The sequence below is a fragment of the Drosophila willistoni genome, unplaced genomic scaffold (assembly GCF_018902025.1).
Source record: "Drosophila willistoni isolate 14030-0811.24 unplaced genomic scaffold, UCI_dwil_1.1 Seg143.1, whole genome shotgun sequence".
Taxonomy (NCBI): Eukaryota; Metazoa; Arthropoda; class Insecta; order Diptera; family Drosophilidae; genus Drosophila; species Drosophila willistoni.
This window is the reverse complement of record NW_025814102.1, coordinates 832982-860497: the sequence shown is the minus strand read 5'-3', so window position 1 is coordinate 860497 and position 27516 is coordinate 832982. Positions and strand designations below refer to the sequence as shown.

Genomic DNA, 27516 nt, shown 5'->3' with positions numbered 1-27516 from the left:
ATTATCGATAGGCGAACGTAACATTTGAGATATGTTATCGAATACGCAATTCAGGCACTATCGATAGGTACTTTCTGAATGAGATATCGATTAAATTACAATTACTATCAACTACCGATTGATGAGCGCTGTCAATTTCGCGCCATCTTCTAACACTGTCCGAATGGGAATATTTCACAACACTTGACAATTGTTATAGGCCACACGGCTGCAGCAAAAATTGAAAATAATGAAAATCCAGTTTGTCGCGTTAACTATTATTGTCAATCAATTTCGTTACAAAGTGGAAATTCTATAGCCCTTCGTAGTTTAGCAAAGTTTGCAAACCACCGCTAAAGGCCGAAGCAAAAGAAAAAGTGAAAATTAAATCTGATACCCTTTTTTCATTTTTCTTCTCTTCTCTTTACACACATCGTTCCTCGTTCGTTTCTCCTATTGGTGGTGTACTACATATATAAATTAAAAAGAAATGAAATGAAAAAATCGGCACATATTGTTTGTTGTGCAGTATCTATGTGTGTATAAATTTACATACACATATCCCTCTATGTATGTATTTCAGTGATGAAGAGCGCGCAGTTTTCATTTCGGGTTTCCTTTAAATACATTTCTTTTTTTTATTGTGCTGAGAATTTTTAGCCGCGCGTCTTTATGTGTGAGAGTGTGTGTGTGTGAACGCGTATAGTGTCTTAAATGTATGTGTTCGTGTGAGAGAGGGAGAACAAGAACATAACAGAGGCAGCAACAGCAAAAACAACAACACCATGCTGACTACAAATTGTTACACTGGAAATGCGGTAAGTGTACAAAACAATTTAAGCATTCTGAATCTTCCTAAAAAAAAGAATATGTTTAGCTTAGAATTATGCCGTATAATTTAAAATCTAGTTTTATTAAATAAGTATATTTGATAATATTTATGTAAGTATATCGTCATCATAATATATGTGTTTGGGGAGGGGGGTGGTACTATTACTGTTATGCTTGTTAACAGTATCTTAACAGTCCTAAAAGCATAAAAACAGGCTATGTTTTTCTCCCTGGGAGAGCAAAGTAGATATGATTTTGTTATGCGAATTATAAAGTGAATCAAAAAAAAAAATAAACCAATATTACTGTATACAAATCTCAAGTAAGTTGCAATGTTTATTGAAGAGAAAAAACATTTCTGTTGGCGGCATTTTGTTAACCCCCTCACCCATCTCTTTTTTTTGGCTATGGCTTTCGCTGTCTCTTTTAATCTTTCTTCATCCACTTCGCTTACTCTTCTGGTGCTGTCATTGCTGCTGATTGTTTTCGGCTCGCGTGTGTTTATATGTATATGTATTCATATATATATACATATGTGTGTGTTGAGTCGATATTCTCCTTAGCAAATCAGCAGAGTAACAGACACGACACTCTTTGAAAAAGTGTTGGCCTAAACAGAGTGACAAAAAAGAAAAACCATTAAACCACGACGTATTAATGGACAAAAATATTATCAAATCTGTAAAACTATAAAGTGATCCGAAGATATTCTTGGAAAACTCCAAAAAGGAAAAATATTCCTTTTACGTCTTGAATGGCTCTCTCCTCTCTCAGCGTTTCAGTCTCCTTTCTCAGCTGCTACGTGTTTGTGTCAGTGTACATGTGAGCAAGAGCGAGATAGAGAAGAGAGTGTGCGCTTCAAAAAGAAATAAAACAAAAAAAATTTAAGCTGAAAAGCAACAGCTACTAGAGTATTAGTGTAAAAGAAAAGGTAAGTTGCATTTTAAAATGTTCCCATATTTTCCTCCACTCACTCCCTCATAACACGCGCGCATATAGAAAAACACACTCACACATGCATCTACCCCACAAACACGCATACATACACACCTATCCACAAACACTACCAAAAACTATATGCTTATATAGTTTTGTTTTTATTTTTGCTTTATTCTTGATCTTGCTATTCGCTTGCTTCTATTATTATTAGTTTTGTTTTGTGTTACTGCTTCTTAGCCTGTCTCTTTTACTCAGTCTCATTCGTTCTTTCTCATTTTCGTCTACCATTCAACATAACCTGTTTTTGACATGTTCTTTATTCATTAAAACAAAAAAAAAAACTATATTTACGCAATTTTTTTTGTAATATTATTTTGTCACCTTTTTACACTTCTCTTTGTCATTTTGTGTGTTTGGTGGTTTTTCGCCGTTTCTCTCTTTGTCTCTCTCTCTTTCTGCAATTCACACACACGCAAGTCCGCCATTTGTCGTTGCCATTTGCTGTTGCTCAGCTTCCCGGTTGGAATCGTGCGATGTGGTAAACTCCCACAATGGGCATGTGTTCTTTTGTATTTGGATATGGAAAATAAGCATTCTGGGCACGTGCTCGCAAAAATACCAATTATGCTGCTGAGATTTACAAGAATTAATTGAAAAAGTATTATACTTGAAAAAATCTCGACGACATAGGAAAATGTCGTTTCTGATTAGATATGTATCATGTATATCCACATTAATGTTTAATTTCCATTGGGTTTGCCTATGGGATTGTTGCATTTTACAGGGAGCTTTTTCTCAGTTATGCATTTTCTTAGCTCTGTTAAGTTAACAGCTCAAATGTTTAGCAGGTGCTAACTAACAGTGGCAACCAGTTCTGTTAAACAAATACAGTTTCTACTTATATATTTGTGTACATATGTGAGTAGGGTGGCAGATATGTTATGTATAAATAAATAATACGCGTTTTTTGCACATTTTTTTATGAATGTATTTAATTTGGCGCGTAGTTCAAACCGGTATATGTATATCAAGTTCAGGTTTCGGGAACTGGAAAATTACTATTTTTATTTATTTATTTTACATACACATATAGAAATGTTTTTCCCTATCTATCCCTCAACATCTCTATCTCTATCTATTGAGATGATATAGAGCAGAGTTAAAGAGTTATCAGCACATAGGATTTGATTTTGCTGACGTCAAAGACCTTTTTCAATCTCCTCATCATCAGATGTTGCTGCTTTTGTGGCACAGAGATCAGAGGAGAAGATGGCTGCGTATGTGTGTGTTTGTGTACACTGAGAGCGAGAGAGATATTTGCCTTTTTTTTTTGTTTATAAAATACCCCGCAATTTCAAAAATTTTAGAAATATGATGGAAAGTCAATTATAAAGTAGTTTTTTTTTGTACACATATGTATCACTCATACAAATGTTATTAATAATGAATACATCCACAGAACTTAGCGCAAAAAAATAACATTTTGATATAATATTAAATAGTAGATAAATTTAGCATTCCACTTATTATTTAAATAGAAGATTCTCTTCTCTGCTTCTTTCTAAACAAATTTAACCCCCAGAATCGTTTAACAATCAACCGAAATATTCAGCCAAATATTCAGCGGCACAAATTGTCTCCACAAAAGCTAAGTCTAGCTGTTTACGGCTAGAAAAGAGTTGTCAAATTCCGAAATACCTAAAAGTATATTAAAGTAATAGCGTTGCCAGATGCAAAACAAATGACAGAGCAGCCGAATAGTCATTGATTTTATAAAACAGTGCATAGGAAACTCTCAAACTCTCCGGCAACCGAGGATGCCCTTCTGTGTCTATATTTTTGGCAGGGTATTTGAAAGTCTGTGCTTTCTGACATTGGTTCTTGGGAGTGTATTTTTGACTTGTCCCTGCTTATTGTCAAGGCCACATTTGTTATTATTATCGGGTCTTGTCTGGACTACTTTTTGTTGTTGCTTTAATTATAATTATTATGTTCATATTTTTTTTTATATTCTTTTGATAGCGGGAATTTATTTTTAAAACCAAATCACACATAAAATTGACAAATTAACAAAAGATGGGAGATTTGAACTTTGTTCATCGATAATCACAAAAAAACGAAATTAAAAAAACACACAAACTAAATAAAAAAAATATATATATACGCTAAAAACGTCACTTGAGAAGGCACAGGTGGGTGCAGCGCTGTGTGCGACATGTGTCGGCAGGTGGGTGGGTGGGGAGTGTGGTTGGAAAGTAGTTTGGAAATTTTCGTATTTGTACGTATTTAGTAGCTTCCTTAACTGTAAAACATGTGATTTTCCCATTTTGGAAGCAAATTTTCGCTTATTGTTAGTATGTAAGTGCTTCTTTTTTTCACAGTTTACATTTTCCATTAACTTGTCCTCGTCGATTAACCCGGGTGCAATCAACAATTTAATCTCTCCTTCAGAGTGTGACTTCATCTGGATAAAATCTACTTAACTAATTGAATAAATACACATCGTTTCGATGATTTCGATCTTTTTAGAATTATATTAACCAGAGAGTTTAGTAATATAAAATTAGAAGTACTATTAATTAGTTGAGTGTTCCCATGACGGGAACAGGAATCAATTCTCGTTAAAATCCTTATAAAGTTCAAATAACTTAGTAAAGACTGCAATCATTTACAAATATTCTTAATTGTTTGTTGTTGTTGGCTAATAATAATTAATACCTTTTATTATTTATATGGGGTTAACTGTTTTCTGTCAAATAACAAAGTCCCATACATATACAAATTAATGTATTTATGTGTGTATGTGTGTGTGCACTATCAAAACTTGTGCTAAAGATTGTCCAAAAATAGATAAAAAAAAAAAAAAAATTAATGATTTCGTTGTTGTTGTTTTTTTGTTGCAATCCACCGCTGAAAGCGTGTTTGCTTAAAATATTTGAACCATTTGCAAAATTTGCTAATTAAATTAAAATTCTATTTCAATTTTTTTGTTGTTGTCTAATTTAGCATTATTCACCATGGTGTGGTGGTTACTTTTTGTTTCATTTTTTGCATTTTGTATTCTTCTGTCCTGTCATGGGACATATTTTATACACCCCCTCCCGACCGACCGACTTCCTCTCATATCAATGTTATGTGCTGTCTTATCGTTCATATAACGGGGTATAACTGTGATTGTCATACCAACACACACACACATGCATGCATAGGTGTAGGTAGTAGGTAGGTTTTACCGTTTTCATTATAATCCGCGCGAATTGGCGACAACCGATTACACGACAAGAACACCAACAACAACAACAATAGGTAAAAATAATGCGCGAAGTCGAGGTTCGGTTAGTTGCGAAGGCGATCGATCGATCCGAAATGAACATCGTCGTCGTCGTGTTCGCGTGCCGTTTTGTTGTTTTGTGCTTTTGCTTTTTGTGCTTTTGCTATTTTCTGGCCTGCTTTTTTGCTCATTCTTAATTTGAAAAGCGACCTGTGCGGAACGCAACGCAACGCAAAGCGAGAGCGACGCGAAACGCGCGAGTCATAGAAAGAGAATTTTTGCGTGGCGGCATTTGAATTCGCTTTTTTATTTTCCTTGTTTTCCTTTACACACGCACAGGCATCGATCTCACAACCAAACACCCACCCAGAAGAAGCCGATTTCTTCATTTTTAAGATATATTTTACGTACAAACAATTTGTTTGTTTGTGTGCGCTGCGCCGCCTGGCTATAATAACATTTTTAGTGTGTTTAAAGAAAACATCAAATTTTTTTTTTCGAATTTTTGTTGTGGGTTGTGAGGAGATTTTAAGTGGCAGCAGCAAGTGCAGCAACGCTATGGCTCAATGCTGTGAAACGGCAACACCAAATGCTTCAAAACCGTTATTTACAAGCATGATGAAGACACTATCAACTGTTCCTCCTCCTGCTTTGCTGTGTATGTATAGAAAATGAATGTTCATCAGCATCATCATCATCATCATCATCATCATCATCATCATCATCATCATATTGAAAACATTAACATCATTATCAAAAAATACCACGTTGCACTTGTGATTGTTGCTGTGGGCGGTGGGTGCTGCTGGCTCTGGAATTTTTTTTTGCTGACACCAACGAGTCTGACACAGATATACATATACATACATATGTACATATATGTAATTCTTGGTAATGTCGCGTGATTTTCTAGAGAACATTGATTGGTTCTAACCGGCAAGGGGGCGTGGGGGGCGGCTGCGCTTCTTTCTTTATTAATTATGCATATTTCCTTCCTTCCTCAAAAGAACTAGCAAAAAAATTTCCGTGCATTTTTTTTAGTCTCTGTGTGTGTGTGTCCGTATTTGCGCTATTTGTTTACGCGTCATCAACATTTCATCTCTTTTTTTTTTTTTCTTTTCCTCTTCTTCGCGTCGACGTCTTCTTCCTTGTTTTGCTTGTGTTTGAAGCAAAAATTGTGTTTGATAAGTATTTGAGAAATTTATGTTGTTATTTTTGCTGGTTTTGCGCTATTTTCCTTCTCGTCATCCTCCTTTTTCTGACAGGCGGAACAAAAAGAAGAAAAAAAAGTGATTTTAATTTTCTTATTGTATTTTTGAATAAAAGCACCTGTTTGGCCTTGGGCGGGTCGGTCTGTCGGCCTGTCGGTCTCTGTTTCTGCTTCTTAGGGGGGAGTGTATATTATTTATAGTTTCTGCTTAGGGTATTAATTGCAAATTTCGTTTAAAAACAAACCAAAAATATAATTTCGTTGTGAACTCTAGTGTTTTCTTTTCTATTCATTTCTAAAACAGTTAAAGTGAAAGTTATTTTATCGAATATTGTTGGTTTGCTGTGTGGTTCGTTCTCCTCTTCATCAACATCATCAACTTTTGAAGTCTGTCTAGAGCCCCGGAAATAATTGCGATTTCGCATCGCAGGAATGCGCGATGCGTCATAATGAAGCCGCCGCCGCCGTTGCCACAGATGTGGCTACAGTGAAAAAGAGATAGGTAGAGAGCATTCGTTGAAAGGGGTAGCTGGAAAGAGAGGAGGAGAAGAGAGTCGTCGTGTCTCTTATTAAGCCCTTATAAGTGCGCGCCGCCGCCCAAATCATTGAAACTGAAAGTTAAATTATCTATAAGGTTTTACTTTGAACTTATAATATGTGTATTTGCGATACGCGAATATATAACAACAGCAACAACAACAACAACAATAACACCAGCAACAACGCAGTCACAACCAGTCACGAGTGGAGGGTGAGACAATGTAATTATAAACATATTGCCAAAGGCGTAATTACATTTGTTAAGGTTCGTTCTCCACATGATTTTCCATTGTGATGGATGATAGACCCTAGCAAAACCGAAAAAAATCCTTTAGAATCCTTTTAAAGCGGTCTATAAATGAGTTAATCATTGGGGAAGGAGGTTACACCACACTTAAACAACGATAACCATATTTATCAATAGAGAGAAGGCTATATATGTACATACATATATTGTAAAACAGTTGACTCAATCTTATTACTAATCACAATGCAGTCATTGTACCTTCCCATTTTTATTTCTTTCTTGATTAAAATTCTACGCATTAGCTTCTTTTATGTGGGGAAAAGGGGGTGGCACTAGAGCTCCTTGTTGTCTATAATTTCACCATGCAGAAACATTTCCATCCATTTGGCATCCAAAGTTCACATTTGCGCATCTCAAGTGTATGATACCACCAACAATTTCCATTCCATACGCCCACACAGCATCATGCACTGATGACATGATGTCTTTTTTTTTATATATATATTTATTTAGTCTTATCTGTCAACTCTCATTTTCATTGTGTTTGACACAAAGTTTCTGATATCAAGCAAAAAAAAAAAAAAAATGAACCATCGATTGACATTTAATAAGTACTTGTGATTATCCTTTTATTAAAGAGCTCTCTCTCCCTCTGTCTCTCTCTTTCTATTGATAAGGCAGAAGCTCGTTTGATACTTGATAATAATAGTATTATTATTATTATTAGTCCTCCTACTAAATGATCTGAAATTTGTTGTGTGTGTGCTGCTGTCTTATCAAACTCTCACTTCTTTTGGGCCCGACGACGATAATCTCTCGCCTACATAGTTGTTGTTATTACTTTTTGATAAGTGTTTCAAGTGTGAAAGAGTGAAACAGAGAGAAAGCAAGGGGGGGATTATCAGCCTAGCCAGGCTAGTGGTCGGTGGTCTTAAATAAAAACTCACAAGTGTCCAAAGCGTGTTGCGCTCTAGCCAAATATAGTTTAAAATAAAATACATATAAATTAATTTGCAATGTATTGCCAAAAAACGAAGAAGAAGAGAGCTTTGGGAACCCATGAGGTGGGGGGATATTCATTAATCAATTGAGCTTCGATTGGGTTGTTTTTAGGGGGAGGAGTCCAAGAAAATCTCACGTCGACAACATTAGAAAAATATACTCAACTAATTACAGAAAAGTACAAAAAGTGATAGCCTATCTGTTTTTTTTTTAATTAGTTATTAGTTTCCCGATTAATGGAAATAAATCTCACATAAGGGAGAATACAAGTGACTAAATAAAAGGGGGTGAAAGAGGACACCCTCTAGGGCATTTAGAAAGAAAACTCTGTTAGCTTATTATAGAACTAGTAAACTATTATTCTCTGTATTATTCATCTCCATCTCCAACAAGTGTCAGATTGACTCACGTGGTTTTCTTTTGTTGTTGCTTTTAATGGAAAAGCAATAAAATAAAACCTAAATTTCATTCATATAAAACTTAATTGTACCCAAGAAGAACGAACCTACTGACGCCGCGGCATGTTGGCGTCGTCATTCATATCCACCTGGCCCAGTCCCGTCACCAAGTAGCACTAATTATTACACCCAACAACAACACCCACTCGGAATACTGTTGATATGTGTGCACGGGAAATACACTTGAGTTCAAGTAGTATTTCAAAATTACCATCGATCCGCTATGAAGGAAGGAGGGAAGGGCTAATAAAGAACGATCTTTAAAAGCACAGACCTCCTTCGGACAATTATTAATTGTCGTATTAGTAATCAATGAGAGGATAATCTTTATATTTTGCTTATCCTTGTTAATTACTTTCGATAATGGCAGTAATGGAAGCTCCGACGATATATCAAGAACCTTTATTGCTAATCTAACATTTAAGTATGGCAAAATTGCCAAAATTCATTCTGAATGAAAATATTAAAAGCCAAAAAGGAGATGTGACAAAAATGTATAGGTTTTATTTGTTAAAGAGGGTATGAAATCGGTCTGGCATATCCAAGATTCATCAATTTAACCCAATTGTCATTTGGCAACAAAGAATTCTTATAACTTTTTTAATGGAATATGTTCATATTGTCCATTGAATCATATTTCCATTCCTGAACATATCTACTGCAGGTTTTCAGCAATTTTAGTCCTAGATAGACAAATCTTTTGGAATGTGAAAGAAGGATATTTTTTTCCTGAAGCAATGCAAATCTTCACTTAATCAAAATTGATAAAGGTTGATAAAGGTAAAATTAAAAAAAAATCATATATCAAACCCTTATTCTGTTATACAGAATGAATTCTCTGATCGTAGTGTTTGGCATATACTTTTTATATAGACACTTTTTTAATCCTATCAATCTGGCCATGAGTGTGTACATCTAATTTGAGAGGCATTTTCTACTTAAATATACAAAAATATTCTAGATATTTGAAGAAAATTTGAAATTTTAAGTTTTTGGACTTTAGTTTTGATTTTCTCGGCTCCCTAATAACTCAATGAGGAAATTGTTTCAGTAATTTGTTGGTTATTGTATTCAGATTATGAACAGTAAATGTTGCCATCGCAGCTTTTGCCGTTTTTTCTACAGGTGAATTTTAACTAAAAGTCCCCTTTTTTACGACTGGCCAAATATTTATGAGGTTTTTTCTAACTACAAAAGAAAGTGAATTGAATTCTCCGTAGAATATTGTATTTTTCATCAAAATCGAATAAAAATTGGATTCATTTCATTGAGTTAATTAGAACTAAAGTTCAAAAATATAACCTTCATATGTTTTTGGCCACCACTGTATGTATTCCTGATTATGAGAAGTCGTCACTTCCCCAATTTGAATGCTATAGGTAAATTTCTTAGATCGGAACAGTATATAATGTACCTGCCATGGAATCGAAAAAGTAATTTTAATGAGGTAAATAATAATTTGGAAAAATTATATAAAGTTAAAAAAATATTTGAGAAATTTAAGAAAGTAATCGCACTACAATCGGGTACCCCTCCTCCCGGTAGGATGCGCCACTGGGCACATTCCACGGTTTAATTCCCACTTTTTGTCTTTCAAAGAATATGTAATTGTGTTTTGTGCTTTTCTATAAAGATAATTGTGATTTGGTTACAAGAATTTGTTGGTTTGCACTTGACTGAGAAGCAAGCCAAACACACCACAGTTTGTGTAGTTGTGTGTGTGTGTGTGTGTGTGTGTGTGTGAGTGTGTGTGTGTGTTTGTTCGGTGTGATAATATTCGAATTCCAAAGCAGCTAACCAGTTTCCTAGTTCTCAGTTTGCCCTCCCAGCACAACCCAACCCAAATGCCCCATCCCTCCTCTCCCCCATCTCAGCCATTTCCAATAGAGAGCACGCTTCACATGCATGATAATGATGATGATCTTTTTTGTTTCTTTCTCGGCATCTTTTTTGTTAGCATCATTATTATTGTTGTTGTTGTTTTTTTGACCATCTTTTATAATTTACTGATAACCGAATTCTATGGGATGTGGAGGGGGAGGGGGATGGAATGACGCATTTGAGCGGGGGCAAAAGCTGCGAGAAATGGCAAAAAAGAACGAAATATAAATACGCAATAATAATTGTGCATTTTGCAGTTTGTTGTGGAATCAGTTAAGCGGTTGACCACTAAATTCACTCGAGACTGACTCTGCCGCTGCCGCTGCTGCTGCAGCGCTGATCAAGAGTCAAATGAATTTGCATGTTGCGCAACGACGACAAAGTCAAGTTGTTGGAAATTGTGCACTTAGAATTGAAGGAAGAGAAAGATGGAGAGAAATCAGCTCCAGCGGGGAAGCGGCGGAAGCAAGCAAAAGGAACTGAATTGCCGCTGCTGCTACGCTGCGTTGCTGCAGCAGCTGAGACGCGTACGTGCTGCTGCCGCCAATCAAAGTCGTCGTCTTCTAAGCAAAATCGCGCCACTGTTTGTTGTTTGTTTTTCTTCTTTTTTTTATTTTTATTATTTTTTTTATTTTTATTATTTTTCCATTTAAAAACAAAAACAAATTTAGTTTGTTACAGTTACATTTTTGCGCTCTGCTGCTGCTGCCCATCAAACGACGCAAACGCGACGTCAGCTCAATGAAGTTGGCGTTGCTGTCGACGTCGACGCCTCATAGCACCTCATCGGACGTTAGTTTTGCGTTAAACATTTCTTCTTTAGTATTTGAACGTTTCGCGTTGGTTGTGTCGTCGTACCATCCGTCGTCCGGCTTCACACATAATTATTATATTTGCTTTGTTTTTGTTTTATTGCCTTCTCCTCCTCTACACCACCCATTGATCCTTGGTTTTGATCGTTGGATGCCCGGGTACCGTCGTTTTTATTCAGGTAAACAATCATCATCATTATACCATCTTAACTCATTATACGCACTACAATTTGGCGTGCACATTTACGACATTTGAAAGTTCCGTTCGTACGACACACGTGATCCAAACCAAATATTATCAGGAATCATAAACACCCTGCAAATTATGGGCAATTATTTGAAATTTTGATTAGTTACATACGTAACATGTACATATCTAGTGATTCAATGACAATATAGAAAATATAAAAGCTTCAGAAGTCATTCGATAGGGAGGAGAGACACACAAAGCGAGGATTGTTTCACGGGTTAAGACTCTATAAAAAGGTCGAAAAAGGTTGAGAAATTTGCGATAAATCCTTTCCTGGGCAAAATTTGAGTTTGCTTCATAAAACTATGATTACATTTGTGGACACAATGCTAGAACTTTAATCTCTCTGAAGGGTTTCCTAAAAGGCTCTTATTGAGCTGAGTTTTTGTTTATTTTCTGTTAATTTTAAGTCACCCCTGTATTTGCTATACATTAGAATCCGGTTATAATGACTCAGCTTATAGCATCCGTTCGGTTATAGCGACGACTTTAAAAACGTATATAAAGGGCCTCCACTTAGTACGTCTTATAGCGACGATATTCTTCACTATTCTACCGATAATACAGCAAAATAATGCCAAAAAGATAATGTATGCAGTAATCACGAATCACGTAATCGGCATCCGAATGGTTTCTCTTACTCTCTGTCAGCTTACCAACGTAGAAGGAGAAATAGAAAGAAACGAATTTCTAATTTTTTTTGTTTTGATAGTTTGTGATATTTTAAAACATATTACGACGTAAAACGTCGTTATTACCGGATTATACTGTATCTAAAAGATGTGCTTTTTAAAAATCATGAAATATTTGCTGGGCCCCTTAAATACCTACAACAAAACCTTATACACCCTTCTACTTATATATAGATTTAAGGCCTACTTATATACAGGGAATTTCTACTTATACAATTCAATTGAAAATAATTGAAATTGATATAATATATGCACATTTTAATTGTTTTGGCGACCTTTTTGATTGATGTCTAAACGGAAGATTTTTCCAATATATTTCGATCTTTGTTCAGAGATTGTCTTAAGGAGAAATTGATCCGCCGTGAAAATTAACTAATATAGAATATGATTTATTTTTAGCGATTCTCAAACCAAACTCTTTTAATTCAATTGTTTTCTGCTCCTTGAATTAAATATTAAATGAGATAATTGAATATCCAGATAAAGGAAATCCCCCGCTTTATCATAAAAAAAGTGTGAAAGGAATTTCGTATTGAAATTTCATTGATGTTTAGATAAAATATCTGTGATTGATTAACACCAAATTGATTGTAATATGTGCACACAAATTGATTGCGGAAAATCACGCAACATTATCATCAAAATGCATGTACGCGTGCCCGCCCCGGGGTATTTACAGTCCAATTGATATGTATGCGGTCGGTCAAGTCAAGTCAGTAAGATATATGTATAATATATCAACAATTTGTTTTGTTGTTGACCATTTAATGAATTTATTTATGATAATAGTTTTGACATCTTTTGCGGAGTGAACAATGGGAGGGGGGGACAACGGGCAGTATGTTATCAGAAACAGACTTTTTTACACATTGGGAAATCTATAAAAATAAAGTCAAATCTTTAAATAATCAGCCAAGTAAGAAACCAAGAGTCGTAAACCAAAACGTAAACACCGTTTGCTTTGGGTTGGTCAGTCAATGAATGAATGGCGATAAAATTGGGCCTAGTCGTCGTTGTCGGCGCGTGTTGTTATTGTATAACTTTTTAATGCAACTGTAAACCGACACACACACAAACAGCTGATACATAGAAGAAGAAGACAGAGACAGAAACGTGTAGTGCCAATGAACGACGAACAACGGGCGAGCGGGCAATGTGGGATGACTCTCCTCTGTCTGGTGTCGGCGGCTAAACTGATGACCTTGACTGAGATGCGCCCATCATGCTAACTGACCGACTAATCATTCTTTCCATTTCTCTTGTCTTTGCTCACTCGCTCTCTCTCTCTCACTCTCTTTGGGTTAATTATATTCTGCTTTTTCGTTTGGATTTTTGCTGCTGCTTTGCATGTAAATTTGGCATTGGCCTTAGTCTTTATCTTTTATATGCACACATGCATATGCATACATACACACACTCGTATATATGTATATACATGTGCATATACTAGGCATAGTTAGTTAGCTTTTCAGACTGACCGCAAGTCACATTTGCTATACTAAAATTCTTTTATATTTATTGTTTTCGGTAATTTTCCATCAAACATTTTGTGTTTCTTCTACACAATATTCTACATACTTATTTCTATACACTTTTTGACAAATCAAAAAAAAATGCATCGGAATATAATTTGAATATATCTTGAATAAAGTCCTCTTTAAGGATCGTTCCTTATGCTATTATTAACATTCAAATAGAAATGAATGAAGTTTATTTAAATGAGATTGAAATCGAAGCAGGAAAAAAAACCTCTACAATTTTTGTAAAATTTATTAAGTTTGTGAATAGATAACATACTTTTAGGTCTTAAAAACACATGATAACTTTCTCTTAGGACCATTCTAAAACCAATTAAAAACAAAAAGCAAAAATGAAAACGTTAAAAGAATAAACATTATTTTCTGTCCAAAAAGAGCAAGAAAGAAAACAGTTTAAACAGAAGTAAATTTCATTGACTTATGCAGGGTATAGCCAAGTTGCTATTGCCACCAGTGCACAGTAATGTCCACTTTGAAAACCACATTAAATAAATTGGTGGGTTATACTGCTTGGTTGTTGCTTATCAGTTTATGGTTTAATAGTCATGTTGTCTAACAAATGAACATTGATCCGAAGTAAATGTGAAATTGACTATCATATATTTCTTGGTAAACAAAAGACAATTTTTTTAATGTTGGAAAGTGTATAGAAACAGTGTGGATATATGCATTTGCATTTGCATGTGTTTGTGTGTGTGTTTTACTAAAGTTGCCTGTTGCCTGTTGCTGTTTCTTGCCGTTCAAACAGAATGAATTTCTTGCATATTAACCAGATTGTGGTTGCAAATGCAGAGAGAACATAAACAAAATAAGCTTTACACTTGCATACATATAATTTATCTCTACAGATCGATCCTCTACTATTCTCAAGATTTAAATAGAATACGTTGTTTTTTTATTGTCTTCTTTTATTTTGTTCTTTATTTGCATTTTCAAAAATATAGATCTGCTGCTACGGAGATCTGCTATATGTGCAGAGAGGGAGAGAGAGAGGGATAAAAGAATAATCTGCGTGGGCGGCGGCAACTAGTCAAAAAAAATCAATCAAATCAGCTGTTGGCTGGGACATCCTCAGAAAACTATCGATAACTTTTTGGTCTTTTAGTCAGCTGTGTTTTCAAACGCTCGCACTCTCCACGCTCTCCACTCTTACTGTCTCACACTCTCGTTGCTGGCTCTCTTTATCTTTATCTCTTCTAGTTGAGCGAGCTGCTTGCTTGCTTGCTCGCTCTTTTCTCTCATTTTGTTTTTGGTATTCATTATCGTTTCATTTCGCTTCTCTCTTCGCCCACGCACTATCAATACACACACACGTCGTCGTGTTCTTGGTCTGTTTAGTTTGTATTCTTGTTAGTAGTAGTAAAACAAAAACGAAATTATTATTTTTCCTTCATTTGACTCGCGACCGACGCTGTTCAAAGGCAAAAAGAAGTCAAATATTTATTAGATGTGGTGAATTTTTTTTATTCTTTGGTTTGATTTTTAACCAATTTTTTGCTTAAATTTTTTGATTACTGCATACACTAAACTGCACACACACACACAAACAAACTCAAGCATATGCAAAAGATATTTATGAATAATATTATTGGGCTTCAGGTAAAAACGTCGTCTTCCTCTGCTACTCCTCCTTATCTATCATCATCATTGCCATCAGCATCATTCTCATCATCATCATTATCATCAACAACTTTGTGTGTCACAAAATCAGCACCAGAATCAACAACAACACCACCACCACCAACAACAACAACAACTGCACTACATTTCCAAAAAGCTACAACAACAACTTCTTCTACCCAAATACTTTCCTTCACAGCTAGCAGCAGCAGCAGCAACAACAGTAACAACAACGACAGCAACAACAACAATAACAACAGTAAAAGCAACAACCAAGACGACGACGTTCACAACGACGACGATCGGGACATTGTAGGAACATTACCCTTACCACAAAACATTCATCAAAAGAAGACAACAAAAACATTCTTATCCACAAAGACAACAACAGGAACAACAACAACAAATCGTTCCCGTTCCCCGCGCTCATCATCATATAACGATCTGTGCGCTTGCTGCAGCAATTGCAACAAGGAGCAACAACTAGAGCAATCATCTTCCTCGTCCTCCACATCTTCGCCATCATCCTCGGCATCATTTACGACCGTCGCTGCCCAAGCTTTAGCCAAACAGCTTGTACGCTCTGTGACCGCCACCAGCATCATGGATATGCCCTATAACACATCGCCCTCGTTACGCGTGCGCACCACCTCATTGAATCAATTGAAAAAGACCGCTGATCTGGCCATTGAGAACGAGTTGCATGTCTGCCCATCCGTAATGTCAGATGAGTTGCGTAAACTGTTGCCACCAACATCGGAGACGGTGATGACTAAACCGTTTCCCATACGCGGAGAACGCACCATTGCCGATTGTACGACACCGCATGTGATTGCTATGGTGGGTCTGCCGGCACGTGGTAAGACATTTATATCCAAGAAATTGGCACGTTATTTAAATTGGATTGGCATTGCCACACGGGTATTCAATTTGGGTGAATATCGTCGTCATGCAACAACAGCTTACAAATCCCATGAATTCTTTCGTGCTGATAACGAGGAGGCCATGGCCATACGTAACCGATGCGCCAATCAGGCCCTCCACGATTCGTGTGAATGGCTACTGAGCGGATTAGGCAGCATCGCTGTATTCGATGCCACCAATTCGACAAGGGATCGTCGTCAATTGATTTACGATATTGTGGTTAAGCAGCATGGCTTTCGCCTATTCTTTGTCGAATCAATCTGCGATGATCCATCGATTATTGAGCAAAACATACTTGAGGTCAAGGTCAGTTCACCTGATTATTTAAATATGAATACCGAACTGGTGGTTAGAGATTTCCTGCAACGCATTGAGCACTACGAGGAACGATATCAGCCGATAGACGAGGTTACCGAAAAGCATTTAAGCTTCATGAAGGTCTACAATGCCGGCAAAAAGGTTGTGGTCTACAACAATGAGGGACATGTTGAATCCCGCATTGTCTACTATTTGATGAATATCCATATAACACCGCGAACCATCTATTTGACACGCCACGGCGAGAGTGAGCACAATTTGAGCGGTTTAATCGGCGGTGATTCGAATCTGAGCGCGCGTGGCCATCAATATGCCAGAGCGTTGTCTTCGTTTATTTCCCAGCAACATATTGATGGCCTACGTGTCTGGACCTCCTGGATGAAGAGGGCCATACAGACAGTGGCCGATGTCAAGGCACCGCAGGAACGCTGGAAGGCCCTCAATGAGATCGATGCTGGCCATTGTGAGGAGATGACCTATGAGCAGATTAAAGAACGGTTCCCCGAAGAGTTTAAGGCGCGTGATGTGAACAAATTTGCCTATCGTTACCCACGTGGTGAATCCTACGAGGATCTTGTGGCCCGCCTTGAACCTGTGATTATGGAACTCGAACGACAGGGCAATGTCCTTGTGGTCTCACATCAGGCTGTGCTCCGTTGTCTGTTTGCTTACTTCCTAGACAAATCGGCCGATGAGTTACCCTATTTGTATGTGCCATTGCATACGGTTATTAAATTGACACCCGTTGCCTATGGCTGCAAGGTGGAGCACATTAAATTACCCATCGATGCGGTGGACACGCATCGTCCAAAGCCAAAGATACCCGGCGATGTTAGTGAGCCGGGCTTGGATGGCCTTAGCGGTGAGCTGGTAGCGCCCGATGGCGTGGGCAAGGTGCTCATTGTGGGCGATGATGTGGCCACGGCCACAAATGGCAATGGCGGCGGTCGTGTGGATCCATCGCATATTCAATGACATCAACAACAACAGCGACAACCGCGACGTTTACCACCAGCCCAACCCCCACCCAAATCAAAGACACTTTAAAAAGGCCCAACCACAATATAACCACCACCACCACTAAGTCCTCCTCCTACACGACTAAAATCGCATACGTCCCACGCCCCGGCCTCCACACCCCACTCCCCCTCTGTGTGCATCAATCAATCAATGAGGATGCTTTTAACGGTCGCTGTTATTTAACATTGCCAGCGGCACAGCACTTATATACTGTTAACAGCAGCTTCTACTGTAGTGACTTAACAGAGCCAATTCTTGTCCTCTCTTTTTTTATTCAATTTACTTAACGCAATTTGTTGACTTTAATTTCATTTTGGTTACTGCTATGGATTTCTTTACTTTTCTGTCTTCTTTTGTTTGTCAACATTCAATGTACTTTAATTAAGCTTAAAAGTCTTGTTTTTTTTTTCTTGTGATAATTTGGATCCAAGGGATTTTATGTGCTGTGCTCTCTCTCTTCATAAACAACAAATACAAAACAAACAAAAAAAAACATCGTTTCGATCCATTTTATTACATTTCTTCTTAAGACATTTATACAAAAATTAAATTTAGTAAACAAAAAAAAACTGTAATGACATTAATATTTTTTTAAATACCATATACATAATTATATAACTTGTATTTTAATCAAACAACAAATAAATGAAAAAAAAACGAGCAAAAAAAAAAAAACAAACACCTACAAACAAAAACAAATCATTTGTTTCTCTATTCACATCTTCCAATCCCACCCCCCCCCCCCCTAAACCCTCTATCAAATAAACTTGCTTAAGATGTCTGGGCTCGTTTGTATTATCCGGTTTGTATTATCTTAGGCAGGTTTGTAAGTATATATGAAATAATACAAGATTCTAAATCCGATTTGCAATTTCTAGAGTTCCAGAAATGAAATAGTTAAATTTAAGATGAGTTTTAGTTAGTCTCTAGACATATTAGTAAATTGTTAAATATTTTTCCATACTAAAATTGTTATTTTCTATATTTTGTTTTCATTTTTTTTTTTATTATAGCTGCTTGGCAGAAATCGCGATTATGCCTATGCCTTGTTGTCCTACGTTTGCTTCGACGACTAGTACAAGAATCTATAACCAGGCTATTATATCTTCTAATAAATAGTAAAAATCGCATAGAGCAAAAACTCTATCCTACCACATCACATTACACATAGGGAGGAGTGAGAGAAGGAACACACATGCCAACATGCCACGCCTACGCAACGAGGAGTCGGAACAAACTCAATACAAAGATGGCGATGTCGTTTGGGTCAAGATTCACAACACAGAGATATGGTGGCCCGGTGAGGTCACCTCATCGCAGGATTTTCGTTTTGTCAACACAAGTCGGCCACCATTTGCCGTTGTGGCCTTCTTCAATGAGAAGACCTTGTAAGAGACCAAATCCTTTCTAGCCATTGCCATTTAAATTTTATCCTTTCGGTTTCCAGCGAGCAAGTGCGATCACCGAAATTGATATGTCCCTTTCAATGTGATCTTAAGGATCAATTCATACAACGTGGCACGAGTGAGTTGAATTAGATTTAAGTTATACGTTTAATACAAATTTTGGCATTTCGAAAAGTAGCACATTCTATGGATAGTTGTATGTGTGTGTGCGCAGAAAAGAGGGGGGGCGGCGGCAAACGCACACACACACACACAAGCACTTCCTTCAATTTCCGTCAATTATTATTGTGTTCATCCTCCTGGTTATCGTCTCCGGCATCCATTGTCATCGTTTCCACTGCATTGTCCTCGAGGTTGGTTCCAGCCATCTTCTTTTCCTTCTTGTTCTGAAGAGCTCTGCGGAGTCGTCCTCTCACATAATGCAGTCCGGTGAATACTACGCCTCCGGCAATGAAACTACCAGCAACAATCAAATGTTGGCGATTGACGCTCTGGATTTTCTCCGTGATCATCAGCTGAATGGGCGGCACGCGGCCGTTTAGATTGAACCACGGCGTAACATGCTCCCACATGACTCGTTTCACGCATGTCACAATAGCCAGCATAGTTCCTTCATTTCGAAGACCGTAAAAATCCATTTCTAAAAAATGTAATTTAGGTGAACCGAAAACGAAAGAGAAAAACTATGATAAAAATTATTAAATAAATTCGAAAAGTAATTTCAATAAAAAATCACTAGGTACTGTTCGAGAGATGAACACTTTACACAATGAACTCTACAAACTGAAAACGAGACTACCTTGACCAAATTCCAAATTGGCATTGCCAACTAGATTGAAAAAGTGCCTCCAGACAACTTTTGAAAAGCAATCTCTCAAAGATTTTTTTGTTTCCAGCAGCAAAGGTGTCTCAAAACTTAGTTAAACCTTTTAAAAGGAAGTCGAGCAGTGAAACATCTTTACCACACATGGCGTAGAGCCAAGATAATCTAAAGTTGCAGGGAAAAGTAGCGTAACGGCAGTGATGGGTACGTGGGAGCCGCTCATCTATTGAACTTGTAAACATATTTACCAACTATTGACTTTGCCATACCGTAACACATTTAAGCCCTCGCTAGGCGTTTCGCAAATCTGGCAACTCTACGGACCACAATCGGTCTATGTAGGGCCTCTGTTAAGATGATCCCAACCTAACCTAACCTATAAAAAAAAGTCACAATGTAGTAAAAGCTATCCGAAATGAATCAATTTTAGGGTCTACAACTTAAAATATTATATAAAGAATAATTTGTATATCATTTGGTATCATAGATGCTTCAAATTTCTCTAGTACAAGGATATTCCCCCCAGTTAGGCCGATTCTGTTTTCAGGAACAGTGCATATATAAGCTTAAATGATGAAAGGAAATATATATATTAATGATCAGCATTAACGGTCGAGTCGATCTAACCATGTCCGTTCATTGTATACATACTTTGCTCTTGGAGACAATAAGAGCTAGAGACACTAAGCAATCCTTTTGTCCGTGTAATGGGGCAAAAAGTTTAATTTTATACCGCATTATTTGGAGTGTTTATATCTATCGGTCCACTTAATTTAATAATATTTAGATTAAACATAATAAAGTTAGGCGTTTAAAAGAAAACTAAAGTTAGAATGTGCCTGTAAGAGTGAGAGAGATAGCCTCTTGGTTATGTAGATCTAGTGTTCATGTTAGTTTCTAATGTCACCTCACTAATGCCAAAAAATTTAAAATTAACTTAGTCCTTAAAAAAGTAAGAAAAACAAAATCTCTTTCTCTCTCTATAGAAAAAGCCGTTGGTCTGCATATGAAAGAGAAATTCGCAGATGATGTGAATATAGCAGAATGTCGTATGAAGCGGCAAACCACATCCATGTCGACGAGCTCGTCTTCGATGGATGTTGGATATCCAACATCACGACCGGATAGTTTGATCAAAGCTTTGCTGTCGAGCAGTTGCAGTAATCGAAGTAGCAGTACACGTGATTCAATTGCTGCATCATCGATAACAACAATCACAACAGCAACAACTGGAACAGGAATAGGAGGAGCATCAACATCATCATCAACAGCAACAACAACATCTGGACAAAATGTAAGTTAAGGGAGATAAAGTTGAATACGGAATAATGTTTATATCATATTTTCCCCATCACAGGAGCCCACATTCCGGATTATGGATATTGGCGGTGGGGGAAGTAACTCGAATGCATCCTCTCAAGAACGTCGGAGCGATGTGACCAATTATGATTGCAATTTATGTAGCTTTCGTACAAATAGTATGAGTGTATTGCTAATCCATCGTCGCGTCCATTTGGAGCAGAGACCATCGCACGATGGAGGAGGTGGTGGTGGAGGAGGACCAAGCAGCAGCAGCGCCGCCAGTGGCAGTAGTCACACCAGCGGCCATAGACTTGGTCTTGGCCAGCATTCGAGAGCGGCCAGACGAGCAAATACCACGAATTTGATAGATTCTCGTCCGCATCATTATACGCATCATCAACGTTCCCACCATCACCAGCAGCATTCGGAGAGCAGAAACCGTTCGATTGGCAGCGCAAAGTTTCTGCGCAATTCCCTACGTTGCCATTCACGGCATGTGTCCATTCAGGTGGAGGGTGTGCTCTCGGACGAGGCCCAGCTAATGGTGGCCTCGATAGCGCAGAGGACAATGGATTCCATTGAGCGTGTGGTGGAGCCGAGAGACACGGATAGTAGCTCATCGCCCATGTCGTTCCTGGATCACGCCAGAGGTCACCACCAGGTGGTAACGCATCAACAGCAAAGTACCCAGACCAAGACTACATCCGCCGTCTCTGCGAGCACCCAATTAAGTTTACGGAGTCCGCGACGACAACGCTCGAATCAATTAAGGGCTACAATGCCCGCTCCAATTCCGGCCACACCGGATCTTCTTGCCCATCCCGGACCATCCCCATCCAAGCAGCGACGTCTCACACGCTCAATGAGCCGCCGTCAACAGGATGCAACGCCACCAACTGGGCCACCGATAGAAAGTCCCACATTAAAGCCCAATTTAACGATACCAATAACGGCAACACCAAGACGCAGTGGTAGCCGCCGATCGACAACAAACAATAGACCGAGAAATCTAATGAACACAATAACAACGCCGACGACGCCGCAGCACGAACCAGAGACGCCGCCAGTGCCGGTGCCGCCGCCACCTCCTCCACCACCGGCAACAGTTGTGGAGCAGTTGAAGCCGACGCCGACAATGACACCTTCAAAAACGCGCAACAGGAAGAGAACACGTGAGATTTCGCCAATGCAGGTGACGGCGTCTGTGCCACCGGCTCCGCCACCGCCGCCGCCGCCCCCGGAGACGCCTGCAGATGGATCACCCATGGATTTGGAACTCCCAGAGCCGCTTCCCTCATCTAGCACATCAGTTCGGACACCACCAATGCGTGATAATATTAAATCAAAACATGTTTCATCACCAAGAAGACCAGCAGCACCACTAGCAACCACTCCGCAAGCGTACTCAAGCCCTCCAATGCAAAAGAATCTCCCACTGAAGCCAGCCTCATTGGAGCTACAGATGAGTTTATTAGCTGAATGGTGTGATGATGAGACAGAAGAGCAATGGCCAACAACCACCACCAGCACTAGCACCACCAATGGTGAGGAGGAGGAGCAGCAGGAACAGAAGAAACAACAGGAGGACAAGTCAAAGCAGCAACAGTCATTGGAGAAGGTGAATGATTCAGAAGTGGAAACAAAGACGGAAACGGAAGATCAATCGTTGGCTAAGAAACTTAGTCTGCTAGCCGAATGGCAGCATGATGATGATGAGCAGCAATCCAAAGTCGAACGGACGACAACGAGCAAATCGAATGGTGGTGACCAAGAGATGACGACTATAGCAACCAAAAAGCGTATACGCAATATACCAAAGAAGGAACGCCGAAATGTGTTGACACAGCAGCAGCAACAGAAACGACAGCAGCAGCAGGCACATCATGATGGCGAGGAGCGGAAGGATGGTAATACCAATGGCGATAAAGGAGCGGCAGACAAGGAGGAGGCGGCGGCGGGTGTAAGCAAAGTTGATGCTGAGCCTGATGCTGCTGCTGCGGCGGAGACCACATCAGATGAACCAATTGTAATACAGGACAGTGATGCCAGTTCCAATGAGAGTGTCGTCTTTATTGAGGCTGAACCACGGCAACGTGGAAAAGTTCCACATTTAGCTGGAGCTGCTGAAACTGGAACGGGAGCTGGAGCTGGAGCAAGTGCAGCAGCCACATCATCACAGCAATCGTCCCCATCGAAGGGAAATAATAATAATAATACATCAGCTTGTTGCTTTGACTTTGAGGACGAAGATGAAGATGAAATTGAACAGCAGCGACGACTCCAACAGCAACTACTCGATGGACAAAATGGAGGTCTCAGTTATCGCAATGCCAGTGCCAATGTTAGCGCCAACAAGCGTCAGGATAATAAGCAAAGCACCACTGAAATGTCAGCCGCCGAGCCACCCGATGAATTCTTTAAGGGATTCGAAGAGGACTTGGAGCGAGCAGCCAATGCCGCAGATGCTGAGACAGAGTCAGCTCTGGATCAGCAGCAACACAAAGAAGACGAGCAGCCACAGCAGCAGCAGCAGCTGCCACTTAATTTACCCATTAAAGAGAGGCAAAAGAGGATATTCAAATCACGCAACAAGTCCCAACTGGCCACCACTCCATCCAAAGAAGAGGAGCAAGAACGGGAGACGGCACCCGATACAGAGCAAGATCAAAAAGAGGAGCAGGAGGAGGGGCGCCAGCAAGAGCAAGAGAAAGGACATGATGCCTCCTCCTTTAGTCATAATATATTGCAAATTCAGAGACAGAGCACCACAAATGGCAACAATTTCGTAGTGTACTCCAATGGAGATGAGGGTGAAACAGAAGCAGCAGCAGCAGCAGCAGCAGCAGCAGCAGCAGCAGCAGCAGCAGCTGCTGCTGACATAACTGAAGCCGGCGATAGTAGCAGCCGTAGCAGCAAATCCAAGACTGATGAACATCCAAAATCCAAATCCAAGTCAAAGGGGGGTGTTAATAAGGGTAAGGGCAAAGGCAAGAGTAAGAATAAAAAGAGCAAGGGCGGCAAGGGCGGCAAGGGAAAGTCAAAGGTAAAAGCAAAGACCAAGTTGAAGTTATCATCGCCCCCGCCACCGTTACCCCCTCTGCCCCCTCTGCCGGCGGCGACTATATTCTCAACACCCACACCCACACCCGAGGCGGAGGAGTTGAGCAACAACAATAGCAACTCCTCATCCACATCGAATTGTAGTGGGATTATATCGCCAGTGCTTAGCTATAGCACCAGTTGTTCGGTTGCCTCCAATATAGCGGTCATATCGCCCGAAGAGGCTAGGGAATTGCAACGATCTGCATCAGATGCTGGTGGTCTAGATCCAACCAATATTGTTGATGCCACACAGCCAATGCAGCGAGGTGGTGTCCTGATATTAGAGGATATACGGTTACCCAATTTGTATCAGCCGGCAGCGGTTCAAACCTCTACTGACAGCAATGATAGCAGTAAGCAACAGCTGCATCTGCAGCAGCACCAACCCCAACAACAACAACAACAACACCAACACCATCCCCAACAAATGGAGGATGAAGATGAGGAAGAAACAGCCACAACAACAACAGCAACGACTTCAACAGAGGCAGAGGCGGAACAGGAAATGGAATTCGAAACGGAGGAGGAAGATCACCAACAACAACAGCATGACCAAGTCCCACAAGAGTTATCTGAAAGGAAGGAACGGACTGACATCCCCATGGCTACAGCTTCCACATCCAAGAAGTCAGTCGCCCAATATGCAGTACCCCAGCCACGTGAGGGTTTACTTAAGAAGCGGGAACAGGAGCTATTACGTAGATATCGCGCCGATATGGTCAGTGGGCGAAGTGCCGAAATGTGTCGCAGGGTTCGTGAACGTTGGAGTCGTTCGTCGCAGAAATCCAACGAGGATGACGATGACTCCTCCTCGCCCCCCAGTCCAACGAAAAGGGGTCCCAATTTGCCAGGGGAGGATTATCAACAAGAAATGGCCAATATGGAATTATATCCCCAAGATTACATCAAGGAGCGTAACCTAAAGAGTCTACCCGTGCCACCGACATCGATGATGATGATGACAAGCCAAACCTGCCAAGTTATCACACCACGTAAATCCTGCGGAACACTTAACATGTGCGACAAAGATGTAGCCATTGCCCATCAGCAGTTGGTGGATTTGCGTCAACGTCGTCTCCAACAGCAGCCATCACCAGCGACATCCATACAGCAGCAGCAGGAGCAACCATCCACACGTCGCCAGCGTCGACGATCGCGTCATGCGAGCAATGAGAGCACCAGTAGTCCCGGAGGAGCAGCAAGTGAGGTTAATGCGGCAGAAGAAATCACCACCGCATCGACAACGACAACATCGACAGGAGGTGATTCCACCTCGCAGAAGGATCAACAAGATGGCATAGAAAATGTAAGTGTTCACTTAATCCATTGTAACTCTTTTCTCCTTGTATTCATTTCCAATTTATTCCGTTTGCAGCCACCTCAGCTGTGCGCTGGACGCATCTGTGCGGTAACCACACGACCCATTCCCGGTTATAGTCACACATTCATGCTCTGCTCCTTGGCCAATAACAATTTCACGCCCATTAACAATGTGGCCTTGTATTTGGACAGTGAGAAGAATCATTTGGTGCCAGTGCCTAGCGAGGCTCTGACTGAACCACCACGTCTGGCCGATGGTCACCCATTGTCGGCAGTATTTGCTGATATTGATTTTCTGGGCGGTGATGCAGTGGCTCAAGTGATGGAACAACAGCCCATCCATCAGCTAATCGAAGTGGATCTAGATGGATCAGCAGCGTCGGCCGAGGCGGTTGCGGCAGTTGAGAACGATCAGCAGCAGCAGCAGCAACAAATGGAAATCTTAGATGGCATTATGTCACCCATGAGTCAGGTGAACGAGGTGGTGGGAGTGGGCTTTGACGGCGGCGAGGATGAAGAGTTATCCCTGCACGATGAACAAATGCATGCAAATATCCTCCAGTTGAATGTCAATGGACATCGTCTCGAATTGGAGCCCTCGATGCTATTCAGCATTGCCGAGCAGCCGGATTCCTGCATTGAGGTGAATGTGGCCGAAACCGGTGGAGACAGTGGCAATTCATCTACCGGGGATATTGGTGGCGAAGGCGGTGGCGGCGGCGGAGGTGGCGGTAGCAGCAATGGTGGTTCCTCATCGATTTGTGGACGTGCCGTTTTACATGCTCGTGATATATTGCGTGCCGCTCAGGTCTATTTGCAAGAGCGTGATCTGCAATTGGTCAATGTGGAGGACTTGACTCTCGATGAGGATGAGGTGAGCGGCGCAGCTGTACAAGCAACAGATCTCCTAGCCGAGGCCTTGGCCCACAGCGAAGTGGTGGACGATTCTGCCTATGCGGTGGTTGATGAGTCATCCAATGCTGGCATTGGATTGCTTCACATTGACACTCGCACTGCTCTGGCTGGTGGCGGCGATGAAATCGAAGAGGTGGTGGATGATCAGGCACATGTGGTGGTTAGCAACAATAGTGGTGCTGCTGGTGGTGGCATAGCATATATAACACATACGCTCCCGCCACCGCCGCCACCAAGTACGGCGCATTTAACGCCACCGATAACGGCACGGACCAATGAAACGAATGCCCTGCTCGATCAGACGCCCATTATGTCAGCCCTGGAGAGTCCGAGTACGGCAAGATCTGTACAATTGCGTCGTGTTGTCTCCCCTCTGACAGCGGGCAACACGCTAGACGACAGCCTGGCCGTGATTGGGGTAACCAATGTGAGTGCCACTGGAGTGCCCACATCCTTGGAGCTACCCATAACAGTAACGAATCCAGCAATTGCTCCAGCCCGTGTTAGTGTGACAGCGACGACTCCGAATGTTGCAAATGTTAACGATTTGGTGCAAGTTCAATTCTCACCCTTTCAGTAATCACTGAGAACCATCAACGACAACAACAACTACATCCAAGGGCAATAATCGACGTCCATTTAAAAGATTTCATCTGAATTTTCTATTTTCTTTTTTTTCCTATCTTTAACTTAAAAAACTCCATTAGAAATTGGAGGGTGAGTTGGGATGGTGGGAGCTCTGATCTACTATGAATGGGGGCGGCGAGCAGCCAATGTGACAACTGCTGCTGCCCCTGGTGCAGTTCATCAACCATCTACCCACACACACACAACTACACCTACACATACATATATGTGTATAAAGAACGTAAACCTAAGCCGCCTAAACCATTAATCTTAACTATGAAGTATGTGTTCTATTCACTTTCTTTTCTTTTTGTTTTCGTAATTTCTTTTCATTTCGCATCATTTTTACTACATTGCAAATGTAATAAAAAAAATAAAACAAATAAGGAGTAAAACAACAATTATAGCCAGTAAATAAAAAAGAAAACAAGAAAAATTATGTATTAATATATAATGATTCACAAATGGAATCGGTTAAAAAAAAAAACG

The 27516-nt window shown here is 40.0% G+C and overlaps 2 protein-coding genes across 2 annotated transcripts; both read left to right on the top strand.

Moving 5' to 3' along the window:
- The first annotated feature begins 166 nt into the window (after nucleotides 1-166).
- Nucleotides 167-27080, top strand: LOC6648970. Its single transcript, XM_023179596.2, has 6 exons — nucleotides 167-797; nucleotides 18546-18920; nucleotides 18980-19056; nucleotides 20748-21055; nucleotides 21119-25471; nucleotides 25541-27080. The coding sequence occupies exons 2-6, from the start codon at nucleotides 18736-18738 to the stop codon at nucleotides 26978-26980; spliced, it is 6363 nt and encodes a 2120-aa protein (XP_023035364.1). The 5' UTR covers nucleotides 167-797; nucleotides 18546-18735; the 3' UTR covers nucleotides 26981-27080.
- On the top strand, nucleotides 11205-18108 carry LOC6649209 (6-phosphofructo-2-kinase/fructose-2,6-bisphosphatase 1). Its single transcript, XM_002070887.4, has 2 exons — nucleotides 11205-11349; nucleotides 15470-18108. The coding sequence occupies exons 1-2, from the start codon at nucleotides 11322-11324 to the stop codon at nucleotides 17485-17487; spliced, it is 2046 nt and encodes a 681-aa protein (XP_002070923.2). The 5' UTR covers nucleotides 11205-11321; the 3' UTR covers nucleotides 17488-18108.
- Nucleotides 27081-27516: the final 436 nt, after the last annotated feature.